The 17470-nt window shown below is 33.1% G+C and overlaps 1 protein-coding gene across 1 annotated transcript; it reads right to left on the bottom strand.

Annotated features, from left to right (window-relative positions):
- Nucleotides 1-9669: 9669 nt before the first annotated feature.
- Nucleotides 9670-15472, bottom strand: LOC139868206 (probable transcription factor KAN4). Its single transcript, XM_071856536.1, is given in 7 exon segments — nt 9670-9960; nt 10374-10580; nt 11138-11234; nt 13947-14082; nt 14240-14276; nt 14764-14840; nt 15034-15472. Coding segments are annotated over 7 exon segments (1284 nt in total).
- Between the last annotated feature and the right edge of the window lie 1998 nt (nt 15473-17470).

Here is a 17470-nt window from a genome sequence, read left to right on the forward strand (position 1 = left end):
CCCTCCCCCATCAAAAATCATGGCCACAAAGGCCTTGGTCTTGGCCACCTCATCAATCCATGTGATACTCATTTGCTTATAAATACTAGCCTTTAGCCTCTCATTCCAACACTTGATCATTTTGGCTTTTCACACACTTATTCTTTCTTTCTTTCCTAGCTTGTAAGTGTTCTTCTTCCTCTTCTTTTCCTTTCATTTTCGTGTACATCATCATCATCTTTATGGAGATCAAGTTCCTTGTAGCTTTGATCTTACTTATATCTTGTTGATTCAAGCATGAATCTTTCAAGAACATGGAAGATTCAAGCTTTCTAGCTTGAATCTTCATATCTTTTGTAGATCTACTTCTTTTATACTTTAATCTTTCTATTTTGTGATAAAGATTCAAACTTTTGTTTGTAATCTTCATGCATCTTCAAGATCCAAGCTTTATGCTTCAAGATCTTCAAGAACAAACAAGATGCAAGCTTTCTAGCTTGAATCTTCATATCTTTTTGTTAGATCTAAGTTCTTTTTGTTTTGATCTTGTTATTTTGTTGAAAAGATTCAAACTTTTGTTTGTAATCTTCATGTATCTTCAAGATCCAAGATTTATGCTTCAAGATCTTCAAGAACACTTAAAGGTTCAAGCTTTCTAGCTTTGTAACCTTGTAACTTGTGTGAAATGGATCCAAACTCTCTAGCTTAGGGTTCCATCACCACATTTGACTTGGATTGTGCTTATACCTATTGAATTGATGTAAAGTTTGTAGCTTTAGTTGTTATTGTGAATTGAAATTGTGTTAAGACTAAGGATATGATGTAACCTTGGTTCATCATCCATCTAAGACTCATGAATGAGTTGTGTTCTTACTTGGTCTTAACATATTGTGTATTGATGGTGAATCTTGGTCAAAAGTGATGCTAAACCATCAACGAGTTGTACACTTGAAGCTACAAGCATCAAGGATGAGAACCGTGATGAGCATCAAGCACCAAGAACCCCACCAGAGCATTTGTCCACTGATTTTCGTATCTTATCAGACCACCTGGCTACTGTAAAGTTGATTTTCAGTTAGTTCGGTTCGATTAGATGATTTTCTGTTTAGGCCTCATCTTAATACGAGTTACGGTTTAGGAGTTATGGCCCTCCGAGAGTCACTACACCCTATTAACGTTGTGCTGAAATTTCTGACCTACTCGCACTTAAACCGTCGCCACAGTCAAACGAAGACGAGTTAGGTTCTGAAAATTGGTCAGCTGTTAGGGGACTCATATACAGATCCATAGCCACTGACTATGCATCTTTTCGATTTACGTAGAGGTCGTAGAAGCTGACCGAAGCCAGCCTATTGTTTCGATCTCTATTCTTGACGAACTTAATTAGCTTTTATGATGATGAATGATGATGATGATGACACTTAAACTTATTTTATGCACTATTAGAATTTATAAAGACAACCTACTGACCTAGTAACCTTTGATTTAGGTTGACGACCTTTCGGACCGACTTACTACTTGCGTACTTTCATTACCGACTTTACCGCTTTTATCACTGTGAGTTATAACATCCCTTTTTACCACTTTTACTATTTTTGGGACTGAGAATACATGCGCTTTTTACGTTTTACATACTAGGCACGAGTACTTAAACTTTGTATGTATGTGGGTTATATAACGGCATAAACATTCCCTTTAGCACGGTAATGTTTAGTCATTGGTCTTTAAACCGGTGAACGCGAATCTTAGATATGGATCCATAGGGTTTGACATCCCCACTCGGGCTAGTCGCGCTAGCATTTAACGGGTGTTTAATACTTCGTGAACATACGCACTCGCCAGGTGTACTTTCAGGGGGTTATAAACGTTAAGTCTAGTTACCGGGTGCCCACGGTTATGCATATACTTTTCATACTGTTTTGATACGCTGTTGCAGCACTGAAATCTCGTGGCCTATCTTACCTTACTTTTACAACTTAAACTATAGCTCACCAACATTCGTGTTGACTTTTTAAGCGTGTATTTCTCAGGTGCCTAGAGGTTTATTGCTTCCCCTGTTAGACTTGATGTCATGCTGTTATTGAATTGCTGTTAAGGGCCTGCTGTATTAGTTATCCGCTGCATTATTAGAGATGTCTCAAATTATGAAACCTATGTTTTGCGTTCGTAAACTTATGTTATTTTGGAACAATGGTTTGTAATAAGTCTTATGACATGTTATCTTTTTAAAACGTTATATTTTTAATGAATGCGAATCGGTTTTCAAACAGCAAGTAGTATTCAACCGTGTAAAGATCGTGTTGTTGACTAATCGTACACGATGGTTTTGTACGGGGCGTCACAGTGATGATGAGAAAAGTTGATGATTATGATGATGTTGATAAAGGTAGATGATGATCGTGATGATGTATGATGTTGCTGTCGAAGAAGAAGAATGAAGATGTATGGGATTATACCCTAAAAACCGAACCCCACGATCCAATCCAGTTAAATATATCATTATATATATGGGCTGCCATATTTATGTTTTCTATTTGGGCCATGTGTTATCGGTTGGGCCGAATTGAACATGGGCCGTTAATACCCATGACCCTAACCGCAACTTCTGTTTGTACGCGATTGATTTTGATGAAGAAAAAGATACGGAAATAAGAGATGAAACAAATTAAATTCCATATTACGCCAGGAAGGATCAGATAGAGGTATGGTTTGGTAGTGTGTTTGTTAAGCGAGAGGTCACGGGTTCGAGTCTCGGCGATGGCATATTTTTTTTAAAGCCTTTTCTTGTGGAGGTAGCTGCTATTATTAATTTTATTATTATTATCTTTATTATTATTATTATTATTATTATTATTATTATCATTATTATTATTACTATTGTTATTATAATTATTTTTATGATAATATTTGTTACTAGTATTGTTATTATCAAAAGTATTATTAGTAATACTAGTATTATCATTATAATTATTAGTATTATCATTATAATTATTATTATTATTATTATCCTTAAAAATATCATTTTTGAAATTATTATTATTAACAAAAGTATTTTTGTTAAAATTATCGTTTTCATTATCATTATAAGTATTATTATTTTTATTATCATTACTAACATTATTATTATTATTATTACTATTATTTTTATCACTTTTATTATTATTATTATTATTATCATTATTAACATATAACGTTTTTATTAGTATTATCATTACTATTAAAAGTATTATCATTTTTATTATTATCATTACTATTAGTATTTTTAGTATTATTATAATTATTATTTTTAACAAACAAATGTTATCTATATAAAAATATATTACAAGTCAACTAATATTACATACTAATATGTTATTAACTAATATACTACCATATATATTGATAAAACTTTAATTAAATTATATATTTATTATAAGAATAATTATATTTAAAAATACTAATTTTAATAAATTATAAAATATAAGTAAGCTTAGTTGATTAAATGAGATATGTGTTAATATATATATATATACAAATGATATAGGTTCGTGAATCCGAGATCAACCTTACACTTGTTCAATGACGTCATATGTATTTTTACTACGAAATACAGTACTGTGAGTTTCATTTGCTCCCTTTTTAAATGCTTTTGCAATATATATTTTTGGGGACTGAGAATACATGCGCTGCTTTTATAAATGTTTTACGAAATAGACACAAGTTATCGAAACCGCATTCTATGGTTGGATTATCGAATCGAATATCACCCTTTTTAGTCTGGTAATCTAAGAATTAGGGAACAGACACCATAATTGAGGCGAATCCTAAAGATAGATCTATTGGGCCTAACAAACCCCATCCGGGTTGCGAATGCTTTAGTACTTCGATTTTATCATGTCCGATGGGAGTCCCGAAATGATGGGGATATTCTAGACGCGTTTTTTTAATGTCGATTACCAGGTGTACACCATATGAATGATTTTTATCTCTATGCAGTTTGTGAGAAATGCCTGATATGAGATGATGTTTATAAAAAATGAAAATAGAAATCTTGTGGTCTATTAAAATTATGAAAATGATTGATTACGATAAACTAATGAACTCACCAACCTTTTGGTTGACACTTTAAAGCATGTTTATTCTCAGGTATTAAGGAAATCTTCCGCTGTGCATTTGCTCATTTTAAAGATATTACTTGGAGTCATTCATGACATATTTCAAAAGACTTTGCATTCAAGTCGTTGAGTTCATTAAAGATTATGATTAAGCAAATGACAGATTAGGTCATTTATAGTTAGAAATTATGAAATGGTATGCATGCCTATCAACTTTCGATGAAATAAAAGTTTGTCTTTTAAAATGAATGCAATGTTTGTAAAATGTATCATATAGAGGTCAAATACCCCGCGATGAAATCATATGTTATTATATTCGTCCTTATGGATTAGGACGGGTCGCTTCACTTGAGACCCCCAACAGCAGTATGCAAATCATTATTCCAAACATAACCCAGCAGCAGTGAGAAAAATATTATACCATCAGGAGCTCTTGAAAAGGAAACTTTGAAGAAGTTTATCCAACCATCGAAGCACATATATTCGGACATGAGATCCAGATATTGCAATCCCCATGTACGTTTTGATCAAATTGACCCGTATCCTTTTAACTAATTTTTTTATTGCAATGTTGGCCAACTAAAGAATAAAAATCACAGTTTGTTACTTCTCGATTTACAGAGTTCGTAATCACAAACTATTTGATGGAGTAACATGAACCCAAATCTGTCGATTGTATTCCCGTTCGATTAAGATTTGGGAATATAATGGATTATCGGATTTAAGAAGTTTGGATAAAATTGTTGTCGTGCTTTTGTGGGTGGTATTCAAAACCCTAATTCAGAGTATTAATTGAATCTTTTTGTATTTTTTCACTTGATCTTCCAGCTTCGTGTATTGAACAAAAAAAATAACCCATTTGACCTATTACCTACCCTTTTGACATGTTACTACCCACACATCTTCCATTAAAAGCTAACACATTCCTCGTTAGCTTGCTTTGCATTATTGAATTTCGAGAAAATGTCGATCCTCCATGATGTGAGGCTATACACAATTGATTCATCTTAACAACAAATAAAGTAAACAGAAAGCCGTAGCACCATCACGTATTTCCAAACTCAGTAACCAACTCATTTCTATATAACTTAAATTTAAAAAAAAAACCAAACAAACGCATATATTAGTATAAATATAAATTCCATAACTATAATTAAAGTACACAAAGAGTTAAAATCAACAAACAGATAACTGTAACTTAGTGTGTTAGTGTGTATGATCATGTATTCATTGTAAAGTTACGGAAATACATACCTGACGACCGTAAATTTCATGAGCTAAAAGACGAACATGTTCAATCGCTCTAGCTTCAGAAAATTGATCTGAAGGACCATCAATACCTAACGGCGTAATAAATTTAATATGCATAACATAATACAGGGAAGCCCAACATTGAATAAAAAAATAAAGTAAAAACAATTAACAAAAAAATAATAAATAAAACAACAAAAAAGTTAAAGAACTTACAGAGTCAGATTCAAGATCTTTAACATGTATGAAAGAAAAATGATTCGACATTAATCTATAGTGAAAATCTCCACACACTTAAAAAAAACCCTGTATTTATTTGATACATAAGTGGCAGCAAGGGAAGGCCTATGTAATATGTTTAACTCTAGCCATACCAATTGACACATGTTTCAGGTACTTAAAATAACTAATTTTATTTGGAAATTAGTTAATATTAAACTAAAATGAAGATTAAATTCTGCACGGTACCATGAATCTCTAAGATGAACAATTGTCTGTCCTTACAATGGTGAATATGACATTAAATGCTCAAAGCAATGACAATCGATGTAGCTAATTTTAACCTGCAAGTACTTTAAATTAAAAAATATCAATAATTCAATACTAAATAAAAATTGTGTCTTGCTAATCAGATAGTAACTTTAGAATTTTCAATAACAGGGTAAATAAAACTGTGTTTAGCTATCTTAAAATATAGTAGCCAAATCTGGAGCGAAGTTTCCAACAATGGCAGTTATACTAAATTCCAGACCCGTGCACAACATGAGTGACAAAGAAAACCCAAACACAGTTGTATTGACAAATGGGTTTTATACTGAGTTTTATAAGTCAATTAGATACTAAGGTGATCTAAGCCTTCTTTGAAGAAAGTCCATATTGACACCTGCTATAGTAAATAAAAAATAAAAAAAATACAAATATTGTGTACATTTAAAAAGTATCATGTGACGCCAACAGAAGTAACTTTTAATTGCTTAATTTCATAAAAATACAAACAATCATAAAATCAATCAAGCATAAATATAAGGTGATGCATCAACTATTTACGAGCAACAGCACCGTTACCAGTTTACATAGAATATTGGTGTAAACATACCTGCTAATCCATTACAATTACTTCCTTTATCTTATTGTTTTTCTCACAATCATAACCCTTTTGAACTTACATTCAAAGAAGTCTAATCTTGAGTTACAATCTTTGACGGGTTAAACTCTGAAATCGTAATAAGATCCGAATCCATTTTCTATGTACACAGAAACAACATGTCAAAAAGAGCAACATAAATGAGAAAACAGAATCTTACAGTACCGTGTACGTGATAAACGTAGATATATAAAAATTCGATTAATCATAGTTTTATAAATGATAAACAGAAAGTTACAGTACCGTATATGTGATAACAGTCAGCCCCTGTTTCCAATGAAAACACATTTGATCTATAAAATATTAATAATCAATATTCAGTAAATTATACAAAACGTAAAATTACATGTAAATTAAAATCAATACCTGATACTCACAAAGTCACCATCTTGCTTAATTCAGAATCAATTGAGGTTGATGATGTGTGACTGTAAAGAAACTTTTGAAACCCTAGAAACACCAATGCATATTTTTTTTTTATCTGCAGCGTATCTCATCTCTTTTTAATTAAACACAAATGTACTTTTTAATTAAAAAAATAGTTGCATACCTGATCGATTGTGTATCCACCGGTCCAATGTTGAATCTTCATCAATTTAAAATCACGGAATCAATTAAACACAATACCTAAATTACAAAAAATACGGCATGATTCATGAATAAAAAGACAGTTTAGTACCTGATACGTTGTATCGAATTTGTCATTCATGATCTGGTAATGATACTGATTTTACCAACGCTGAATTGTGATACACCGTATGTATTTGTAACGCAATAAACCTTTTGATTTGGAACCCTAACTGCATATCATTGATTTATGTGATACGCCATCGATGGAATTAAACGCCTTAAAAATACCTTAACACTCGAATCTAGCATTGATTACATCTCACAATTGTTCGGAATTAAAATTTTTCTGATGAATCGAAGAAGAAAACGACGGATAGAGTGCTGAAGCGGAAGAGGGACGTGTTATTTTTTGTTCCGTTTTTCTTTTTCTGTTTAATCGCAGTTACTAAACGGGACACGTGGCAGTTTTTTAGGGTAGTTTAGGTTAATTAATCCCACTAATGGGTGATTAACATGTGGATTATCCTAATTAAGAAGTGATTAGTTGAATGACACATAGGACTAATCCTTGTGCTTTATATGATGTAATAGATTAAAAACTTAATACGGAGTAGTTAATAGTAGTACTCGTAATAGATTAAAAACCTAATAGCCACTACAGAAACGTAAAGTTGTCGTATGAACCCTTTTCGTGTTGTCTTTTCTTATTGTGAATGCCACAATATTTTACAGTACCAACCTACACCTTCGTATTACACAATTGAAACATAGCAGTATAGCACACAGAATATCAATTAATTATTTGATTGCACTTTTCTTGTTTGCTTATATCGATTTAACAGAGCACATCAACACCAGATTATTATTTAATTTTGTGATGAACTGTTTCACATAAACAACAAATTAATACGGAATATTTAATTTGTGTGGTGAACTCAATCAAAGAGGTCACGCTACATCATACATATGAACAAATAATCGATTAGCAAAAACAAGCATCACATATTATCATGGTCAACTAATTAGAGGCGCACCTTTCACAGCTTATAAACGCTAGCCAAAACCTAATAAACTAACCCACCAATATCAACCTGACTCAACAACAATTCAAACTTCAAGGTTAACATTCGCCTAATTTGCATCGGTTTTGAGTTTATAGTCATTTTTAGAGATGGCACCCACGAGTAACGGGCACGGATCCCTAATATCAGTGATCCGCTTTATACCCGTCAGGGCCTCTTTACCCATCAACGGGTACCCTATTCCGCTCGTACCAGTACTACGCGGATACACGCAACACTCGGATGCGATTCCAAGTATGCCCATGACTCACGAGTAACCCGTGAATTATGGACCCACATTTAAATAAAAAAATATGCAAATTAAATTCATTATTATTTTTTTGAAGACTTATTATTTGATTAGATTGGTTGCTGATTATCTAATCCAAAGCAGCAGCAGCAACAACAACAATAACAACAACAACAACAATATTTTACCTGTCTTGTACTTACGAGTAAATTTTTTGAATTTACCCGCTCATCGTGGGTACGGATACCCACAGGACGCGAGTTTTTGTCTGCCCATTGCCATCCCTACTATTTTATGAGCTCGAAATTATCATCGTCACTTTTATTTTATCTGGCTATTTGCCGTTGTTAGTATGAATATTTATGTTTTATGTCTTATGTTTCGTCGATGTTTGCATAAATCAGATAATGGTTTCACAACGTAATTAAGAATAAGATGTTACGGAGTACTTGTTTGTCTAGTAACTATTTCCGGTTTTATGTTCTAACCGTACACTAATGATACAATATGAGGGGGAGGGGGGGTTTGTTTAGGCGTCAACGCGTTAACCTCCGATTTGATTACCGTGATAATCCGTACCCGAGATGATGATTCGAGATGGGTGGTCAACGAATTGCCCGCCGGTCGATAGTCGGAATCTATCGACGACAAGAGTGAGAAAACCCTACAAGATTTGTAGGTAAAATCCCTAGTGTTGATGGAGATAACAAGAGCAAAAGCTGTATGCAAAGGAGTGTGAACTTGATGTAGGTTTTAGCCCCATATTTATAGATGAGAATTAGGGTTAATTGACTTGTGGCCCAAGTCAATAGTGTAGGCCCTAATTGGGTAAACTCTACGTCATCAAATCCCCCGAATTCGGTATGATATTTTGGCCAAGTATCGTATCGAAATTCTCATTATGTTGCGGAAAACAATTTCACGGGAAACTGGGCAAACAACTGTGCGTAAACCCGAGGAAACAACCTTACGCAAACAACATTCAAAGTGCGCGTAGAAACAACCATGCACAAACCGCATGAAGTGTGCGCGTAAAACTGCGTACAACTGTGCGAAAGCGCGCAAAGAGCGCGCGTGCGAATAGTTGCACAAGCGCGCATGAACATTTACGCGAAAAATATCATGCATTTAAACCACATATAACGAATCAAAGTTCAATAAGAAAGAACAAACCTTCTCAAACCGAACGTGTGATGGTAGGAACATGAGACATTATCTTTGTGTGCCACAGATGGCACCATTTGTTCAAGCATATATCTTCTGAGGAAAAACATATCACAATCAACAATATGAGAGGCGTTTTTTTAGGCGTCAACATCATTAATCTCCGGTTCGGCTACCGTGATAACCCGTACTCGAGATGATGATCTCGGGAGGGTGGTCAACGAATGCCCGCCGGTCGATAGTCCAAGAGGGAGAATACCTTACAAGATCCGTAGGTAAAAACCCTAGTGTAGATGGAGATAACAAGAGCAGTATGCAAAGAAGGAGTGTGAACTTGATGTAGGTTTTAGCCTCATATTTATAGATAGGAATTAGGGTTAATTGACTTGTGACCCAAGTTAATTGTGTAAGCCCTAATTGGGTAAACCCTACGTCATCACTGGTTATCTAATCAAGAGTACAACAACAACAACAAAAAAAATTTACCATACCCGTCGTACCTACGGGTAAATTTTTGTAAATTTACCCGCTCATCATAGGAATTGATACTCACAGGTCGCGGATTTTTTTCCACCCATTGCCATTCCTACTATTTTTTGGCTCGAAATTATCATCGTCACTTTTATTTTATCGGGCTATTTGACGTTGTTAGTATGACAATATATGTTTTATGTCTTATGTTTCAACGATGTTTACATAAATCAGAAATTATCTGTTAGTTTCAGAATGTAATTAAGAATAAGATGCTACGGAGTATTTGTTTGCCTATTAAAATGTTTCTGGTTTTACCTTCTAACCATACACTAATGATACAAAATTTTAAAGGTTTTACACAAAATGGCCAATAAATTGAAAGGAACATTCAACACTAAATCTTCTAGAATAATTATGTTATTATTAGTTAAATTATAGGTTGAGCTAACGACAATTTGCTAACTTGGCCTTCCAAGGGTGAACTCAAGATTCAACTTCCTATCTGAATCTGAATCTGATTGTGAAGACAAATATCCTCCCAACTTCATATCATTTTTCGACAATTGTTGTGATGCGATGTCATGTTCATCAACCTATCAGAAAACAATAATTTGTTATTTTCGTAAATTGGAAGTGGTAATCGTGTAATTATAAATACATATACATATACATATATGGCTGTTTACCGGTCGAGTTTACAGATTCTTCAGTTCATATTCGGTTTGTTTCTTCGTTTTTAAAAATTTTGGGAGAAAAACCGAAACTATACTGAAACTGAATTCAAATTTCACTCTCGTAATCGAACAGAAATGAAAACCGAATTTCACTTTCGGTTCGATTTTAGTTGAAACCAAAAATTTATAAAATCATAAGCTTACCAAATTAATTATAAAAATTTATTTTGAATTGACTTTTAGCTTTAAACACGGTTTGTATCAAACTCATTTTGTTTTTTTTTTCAATTTTCATTCTTTTCGATATTCAGATTAATCGATTTAAAATCGAATATTTAACACCTATATATATATATATATATATATATATATATATATATATATATATATATATATATATATATATATATAAATATATATATGTATATGTATATGTATATGTATATGTATATGTATATGTATATGTACGTTCATACCTTATCCATTGCCCCAAGTGTAGAAGAATTTGGCATCATGAGTTCTTGGCTGGGAAAGCTTGAATGGTATGTTTCCATTGACAATGACCATGGCGCTCTATTTAAAGATGAGAATTTAGTAAATATAAAATGCACGAAAGAAAGTAAAATATATAGGATGAAATATATCACTTATACTCCAATACCATTAGAAATTTAGAATATAGTCTTGATCGAGCAAAATAACAAAATTGCATATTGCATTGCAGGGGCGGAACATTTAAGGGACAAAAGGGGGTATCCGCCCCCCCTCGATTTCGGAAAAAAAAAATTTACACTAAAAAAAAAAATTTACAAAAAAATAAGGGTTTTTTTTAGTGTTTACCCCCTTTCGATTAGTTTCTTACTCCTTTCAATTAGTTTCGCCCCCTCTCGAGTCGGAGTCAAGTTCCGCCACTGGCATTGCATATGTATAGATAGTATAGATATAAAAACGGTTAAAAACAGTTTTCACTATTATTTTTGTTAGGTCAAACTGACGTTAGTAAAATTGTTAAAATTTTCGATTCCTTCTATTTTCCCTTTCTTGTTCACATCATTGCGTTTCTATCGAAGCAACATATGATTTTCGGTTACTAATTATATACTACTTCGTTTTATCTTAAATCTGCGATTATTACTATTAAGTATTATTCAAATAAACACTGGGATTATAGCTAATACTACTAATACCAATGAGCAAATCTAAAATTTAATGAATTTAACATCAAATTTTAGTCTATATTAGAATTCTAGGAGTACATCTAGACTCGAGGAATATATTCTACCATAACTATTACGATACAAAAAATCACATTATCACATGTTAATGGTTTTTTAGAATTAATCCATTCACCAATGATGTCCGACAAGAAGCACCAATTGTGGTAAAACTCTGGATTGGGTCTATTTATCAGTACAATAATTAAGATACAAAAAATATATAAAGAATGGATAACTTTGTTTTTTCTTTTTACCTTTTCCAAGACTTTTGAGATATGTCATCATAGAATAAAATAAGAAAAATGAAGGAGAAAGGTAAAACTTTTTTTTTACAAATAAAATGAAGTATGATTTTACATTAAAGTTTTATTAAATAGAAATAAAATAGAGAAGCCTTTAATCATATGTGGTCGACCTTAGATAATTTATAGCTATAAATTGCCGTCCCGAAACAACTAGGTCAACAAAAGCCAGCCAATGTCTTTTGCATTAAATGGTGTAGCTAGCTCGATATTTAAATAAATGTACGTTACATTCATAAGAGGTACTCCGTATTAATTAACGTATATACCCTAAATTCGATTAACTACACTAATTCTATCTTTTAAAGCATAAAGTAATGTTCTTAAAATGTCACCCTATGACACTACTAGTTACACAAAAATTTGTGCCATTTACCTTGACTTTTAGTTCTCCTCGAGATCATACTTTCACAATTCAAACATATATACCATCATCGTTCTTATTTTCTTTTTTTGAAAGGCCAGCAAAATTAAATTAAATTAAAAACTCAAAGAAATACAACACCAGTTCTAGGCTAAAATAGAGCCTAAGAGCAAAAAAGAAACACGAGAGTGTTGCAAAGAAAGCAACACATACAATATTTACATATCACGGATAACTAAGATAGCTTCCCGGGTTTGACAACCAAGTTAACCAATGCAATTTCTTCTCCGACTTCCCTAATCTATTGGAGATCCACTGCTCACTAGAGCTTTTACCTTTATGACTGTTTGTTAACGTTCATGAAAGTGATTACATAGCAATTATATGTCGATTTTAATTAATTAAGGTGACAGTTATTAAATTGTACAACACTTTTATGTATCTTAATAGTAACCCTAAATACCGTTGTTAACAAAATTTAATATATATTTAATAAAGTTAATATAATTATCTAAACTGAACATAAAACTTTTCACTTTTATACTAACTACACACTTATCGGACACTTTATTATATAAAACAATCCACTACGTGCATGTCGTCTTTTTACGGTACTATTATTTAAGCAACAAAATGAACATCTAAACAAATCAAAATGGTAACATAAGATCTTTTTTAGTTGTTCAAGGTAATACAAATTACAAATATAAATGTATATATGTAATATGTAATTACTTTTAAAAGGAGATTTAAGTTCAATTTTCATGAATTACATTTTGAGGTCTCACCTTTCAAGAAAAAAAATACTTTTATCTTTTTTCAACTAACAATGAGCCCTATCAAACTCGTATTATTAAATTAGATGTTTTCATACAATCAGATATGCCTAAAAGTTTAATTAGAGTATATGTTCAAATGGATAATATCGTATATAAATAAATAAAAATTAGTTTATTTCAAGCTAACTTAAACCAATATACGTAGTATTAAGTAAGAATACGACTGAGCTAGTATTGCACACAATCCCAAAACTAGACCAGTAAACTTTTTATGCGGTCCATTTTTTAAAGTCTAGCTTCAATCAAGTCCAAAAACATTTTCAGTTTAATTAAACTGTTTTACTCATCTCAATTTACCACAAAGAAAGACAAGATGGTTGCTTGATAAATTCAACATAATATTTATTAGCCAACAAACATTATACATGCACTTAAGTGTTTGTTTCTGGTGTGCACTTATTAGATACCTTTTTGTAAGTCAATTTGGCATCATATATCCACTATAATAAGTTGAAATATGTAATGATGATGAACAAACAAGATAAAAGGAAAGAACAAAACTTGCAGATAGATATTAATTAGAAACATGTTGTACCAATCAGACACACAACACATACACTAACCTCTGAGGTGTTTGTAGTGTAGTTGGCTCAACAGAATTATTGAAAATCTGCAGGCTAGAGTTGTTGGTATCATCAATTTTTTCATCAACTAATGTCCTTTGAATCCTTGAATTTATCATACTCATATCTTCAAGTTCTGCTACAAACAGACAGTACAAAATTAAATGGGGACTATGGAGTAGTTTGTACTAATAGTGTATAAGGAAATTTTTGAATCTTAAAAAATGTAACCAATTAAGTGAAATATATGATGCATGAGGGTCCTTATAGAATAAAACATCTAAATCTAGTACCTGTTCCTTTGTCAGTGCTCTTCACTGTTCTATACATCTGCATGAATACATCCCACAATAATAATAATAATAAGTATTAGAAAAACTATTGATACTCAGATCGATCACTTACATTTGAATAAAAATAGTTCATTTCCCCAGTTTGCTGAACAACAAAAACTTTATTCGTTTACCCGTTAGAAAAACTATTAACCTTAATTCTTTAGATGCCTTTTTGACCTTATTCCTTTTGCTTCAATTCTTTCACAATCTTTCACATTTATAACAATGTATTTGTGTTTATATACGTTTTATAATAAAATTGGTTGCTTTTCCAAAAAAATAATAATAATAAATTATCATTTTGTGTTCTCCCTTTCTTTTTTCTTTATTAATGTTTCTCTTTTGTAAAGTCATTAGTTTATCACTAAAAAGGTCATAAATTTGTGATCCAAATGTACAAAAGTATAATGTATTTATGTAAAAGATCCCCATTAAATATCATATAATCAAATAGTGTGTGATCTTATACAAAAATTAGATACCTGAAGATGACTCTTGACATGAGCAAGAGTTAGATCTTTCACATTCATCAACTCTAGTACTGATTTAGGTGTTGCTCCTGCACATTTTGTAAAAAGTAGCACCAAATTACAATCAATTATTTAACTCAGATCGATCGATCCGCTAGACTAAATTCGTTAAATTAAATATAATTAACAAACTAAGCATTACTTTCATGTTACAGAAAAACATGAAATTGTGTACTAGTCATTTTGACAAACAATGTATCTCATCAATTAAAATAAACATACTTTCATGGCCACCAAGGAGCTGAACAGCATGAACAAAGTGAGCATGTAGAGTTGAAGTCCATCTCATTCGAGGAGCCCTAACGATTCGTCTAACACGGTTACACATTCTTGAATTCCTCTTAAACTCATGACCAAATATACGAGGATGATAATGTTGATAATTTTCATATTGATGTTGTTGTTGAAGAAGAAAGTTATTGTTTTGTAGTTGTAAAGGTACAACCATTGGATTATAATTTGTAGGGTTATGATTAAAACCTGCAGCCATATCAAGCCCTAAACTCAAACTAGGTTGATTGTTACGCACATTTTCATGGGTTAAATCGCTACCGCTGCTATTCGAGTCGGCGCTAGTGGAACTTATTTGTAAAGATAGATCAGGCAAAGTTGTTGATGAAACACCATTTGCCATTGGAAGAGTTTTTGAAACAAGAAACATGAAGTTATGTAACAAATATAATAGTATTAGATAAAGTTACAAATTGTAGAAAAGGTATTTTGAGTTGTGATTATATCATGAGTGGCTTATGATATGAAGGTATTGATGTGTTTATCAAGTAGCAATGAAGAGTGTATAGGCTTTTATCATGTTTAGGGTGTAGACTAGAAGTAGGTTAGGTATGAGGTTTGACTAAAAATTGGTGAAAAGAAGGTTTTTTGTAAGGTGATCAGAATAAAAAAGAGTTATATAGTATTACGGAGTATAATTTATGAAAGGAATAAAAGTGGTAGATAGTCTTCCCTTGTACTACTTCGCGCTTTTTCGAGCTCCGACATGTGTGCTTAACCTTCTTGAGTGTTTGAGACGTTCATTTTTTTGGGGTGGGGATCTCGCGGGTTCTAAAATTTCGTGGGTAAAATGGGTCACTACTTGTTTACCATATGGGGAGGGGGGGTTAAATATCGGGTCTTTGAAAAGCAAAAACCTTGCTCTTTTGGGCAAGTGGTGGTGGAGGTTTAAAACCGAAGCCAATAGCTTTTGGGTCAAAATTATTCGTAGTATTTATGGAATTGACGGTGGCTTGAAGTCGCTCGGTGGGCGCGCTCATCGTTCGGCCTCGGGTATTTGGAACAATGTTATTCATGCAGGAAACTTCATTGAAGATCATCACATTCCGTTTATTAGCTCCTTCAAGAAATCAATTGGAGATGGAACTTCTACTTACTTTTGGAAGGACAATTGGTGCGGCTCGGATTGCTTAAAAAATTTGTTTCCAAGAATTTACAATCTAGAATCAAATAAAGATGCTATCATCAGAGATCGTGTGATACCTATTTTCTCAGTCCCAAGGTCTGAGCTACATCATTCTGAAGCAGCAGCAGCAGCCCCATTACCTTCTGTCTCCTCGGCCCATTCCCATTCAGCTCTCCCGGCTTCTGATCCAGCAACTGAAGGCGGCAGGACCCCTGCTGCATCTATTCGGGCAGGTGGACCTCCTGCTACTTCTCCCTCGTATCAGTTTCACCATGTTGCAGGTCCTTCTTCGGATAATGGGTTTCGTTTTAACTGGGTTTGGATGCGTGAACCGTCGGGAAGAACTTCAAGTGAATTGCAAGAAGTGGAAAATTTAATTCGCTCTATCTCTCTCGTTTTTAACTCAAATGTAACTTGGAAGTGGTCGCTTGCAAATAATGGTGCGTTCACGGTCAAAAAGTTGTCCTCAATCCTAGATAAACACATCCTTGGTAATGGTAATTCGTTCAATACATTAAGGAACTCTCTTGTTCCTAAAAAGGTTGAAATATTCGTATGGAGAACTATGAGGGGTCGGTTGCCGGTTAGGGTGGAACTCGATAAACGAGGCATTGATCTCCATAGTGTTCGGTGTCCCGTATGCGACGACAACCTCGAATCGGTGGACCACTCCCTCGTTTCGTGTAACCAAGCCTTGGAAGTGTGGAAACGGGTATATAAATGGTGGAATCTCGGTAACTTTGCCTCTTCCTGTGTGGTTGATACGCTACAAGGATCCTCATCACATGTAATGTCCGCTCTCGGTAAAAAAATTTGGCAAGCCGTGGAGTGGGTATGTGCTTATTATATTTGGAGGAATCGAAATTTGCATGTGTTTAATAAGAATCCTATGATCATCCCGGTACTTGTAAACGAAATACAAGCAAAGTCTTTTGAATGGATTTCGTGTAGGCTCAAAGAAAAGAAGATCGAGTGGTTTAGTTGGCTATCCAATCCTTCGTCTTTGTTAGATTTGTAATCGGTTCTTGTTGTTATGTAATTCGAGTTGGTGCAATCTTTGCACCTATGTCCTTGTAATTTGAGTCTGTTCTTGGTCTTGTCAATATACGGCCGAGACAACTCTTGTACTCCTCGTTTTAAAGTTCTAATATAATTACCCTGCCTTTCAAAAAAAAAAAAAAAAAAAAGTGGTAGATATCTCTAAATAAAGTTAGTAAAAAGAATAAAAGATGGATTAAATGA

Source organism: Rutidosis leptorrhynchoides, chromosome 9 (genome assembly GCF_046630445.1).
Source record: "Rutidosis leptorrhynchoides isolate AG116_Rl617_1_P2 chromosome 9, CSIRO_AGI_Rlap_v1, whole genome shotgun sequence".
NCBI classification, from domain to species: domain Eukaryota; kingdom Viridiplantae; phylum Streptophyta; class Magnoliopsida; order Asterales; family Asteraceae; genus Rutidosis; species Rutidosis leptorrhynchoides.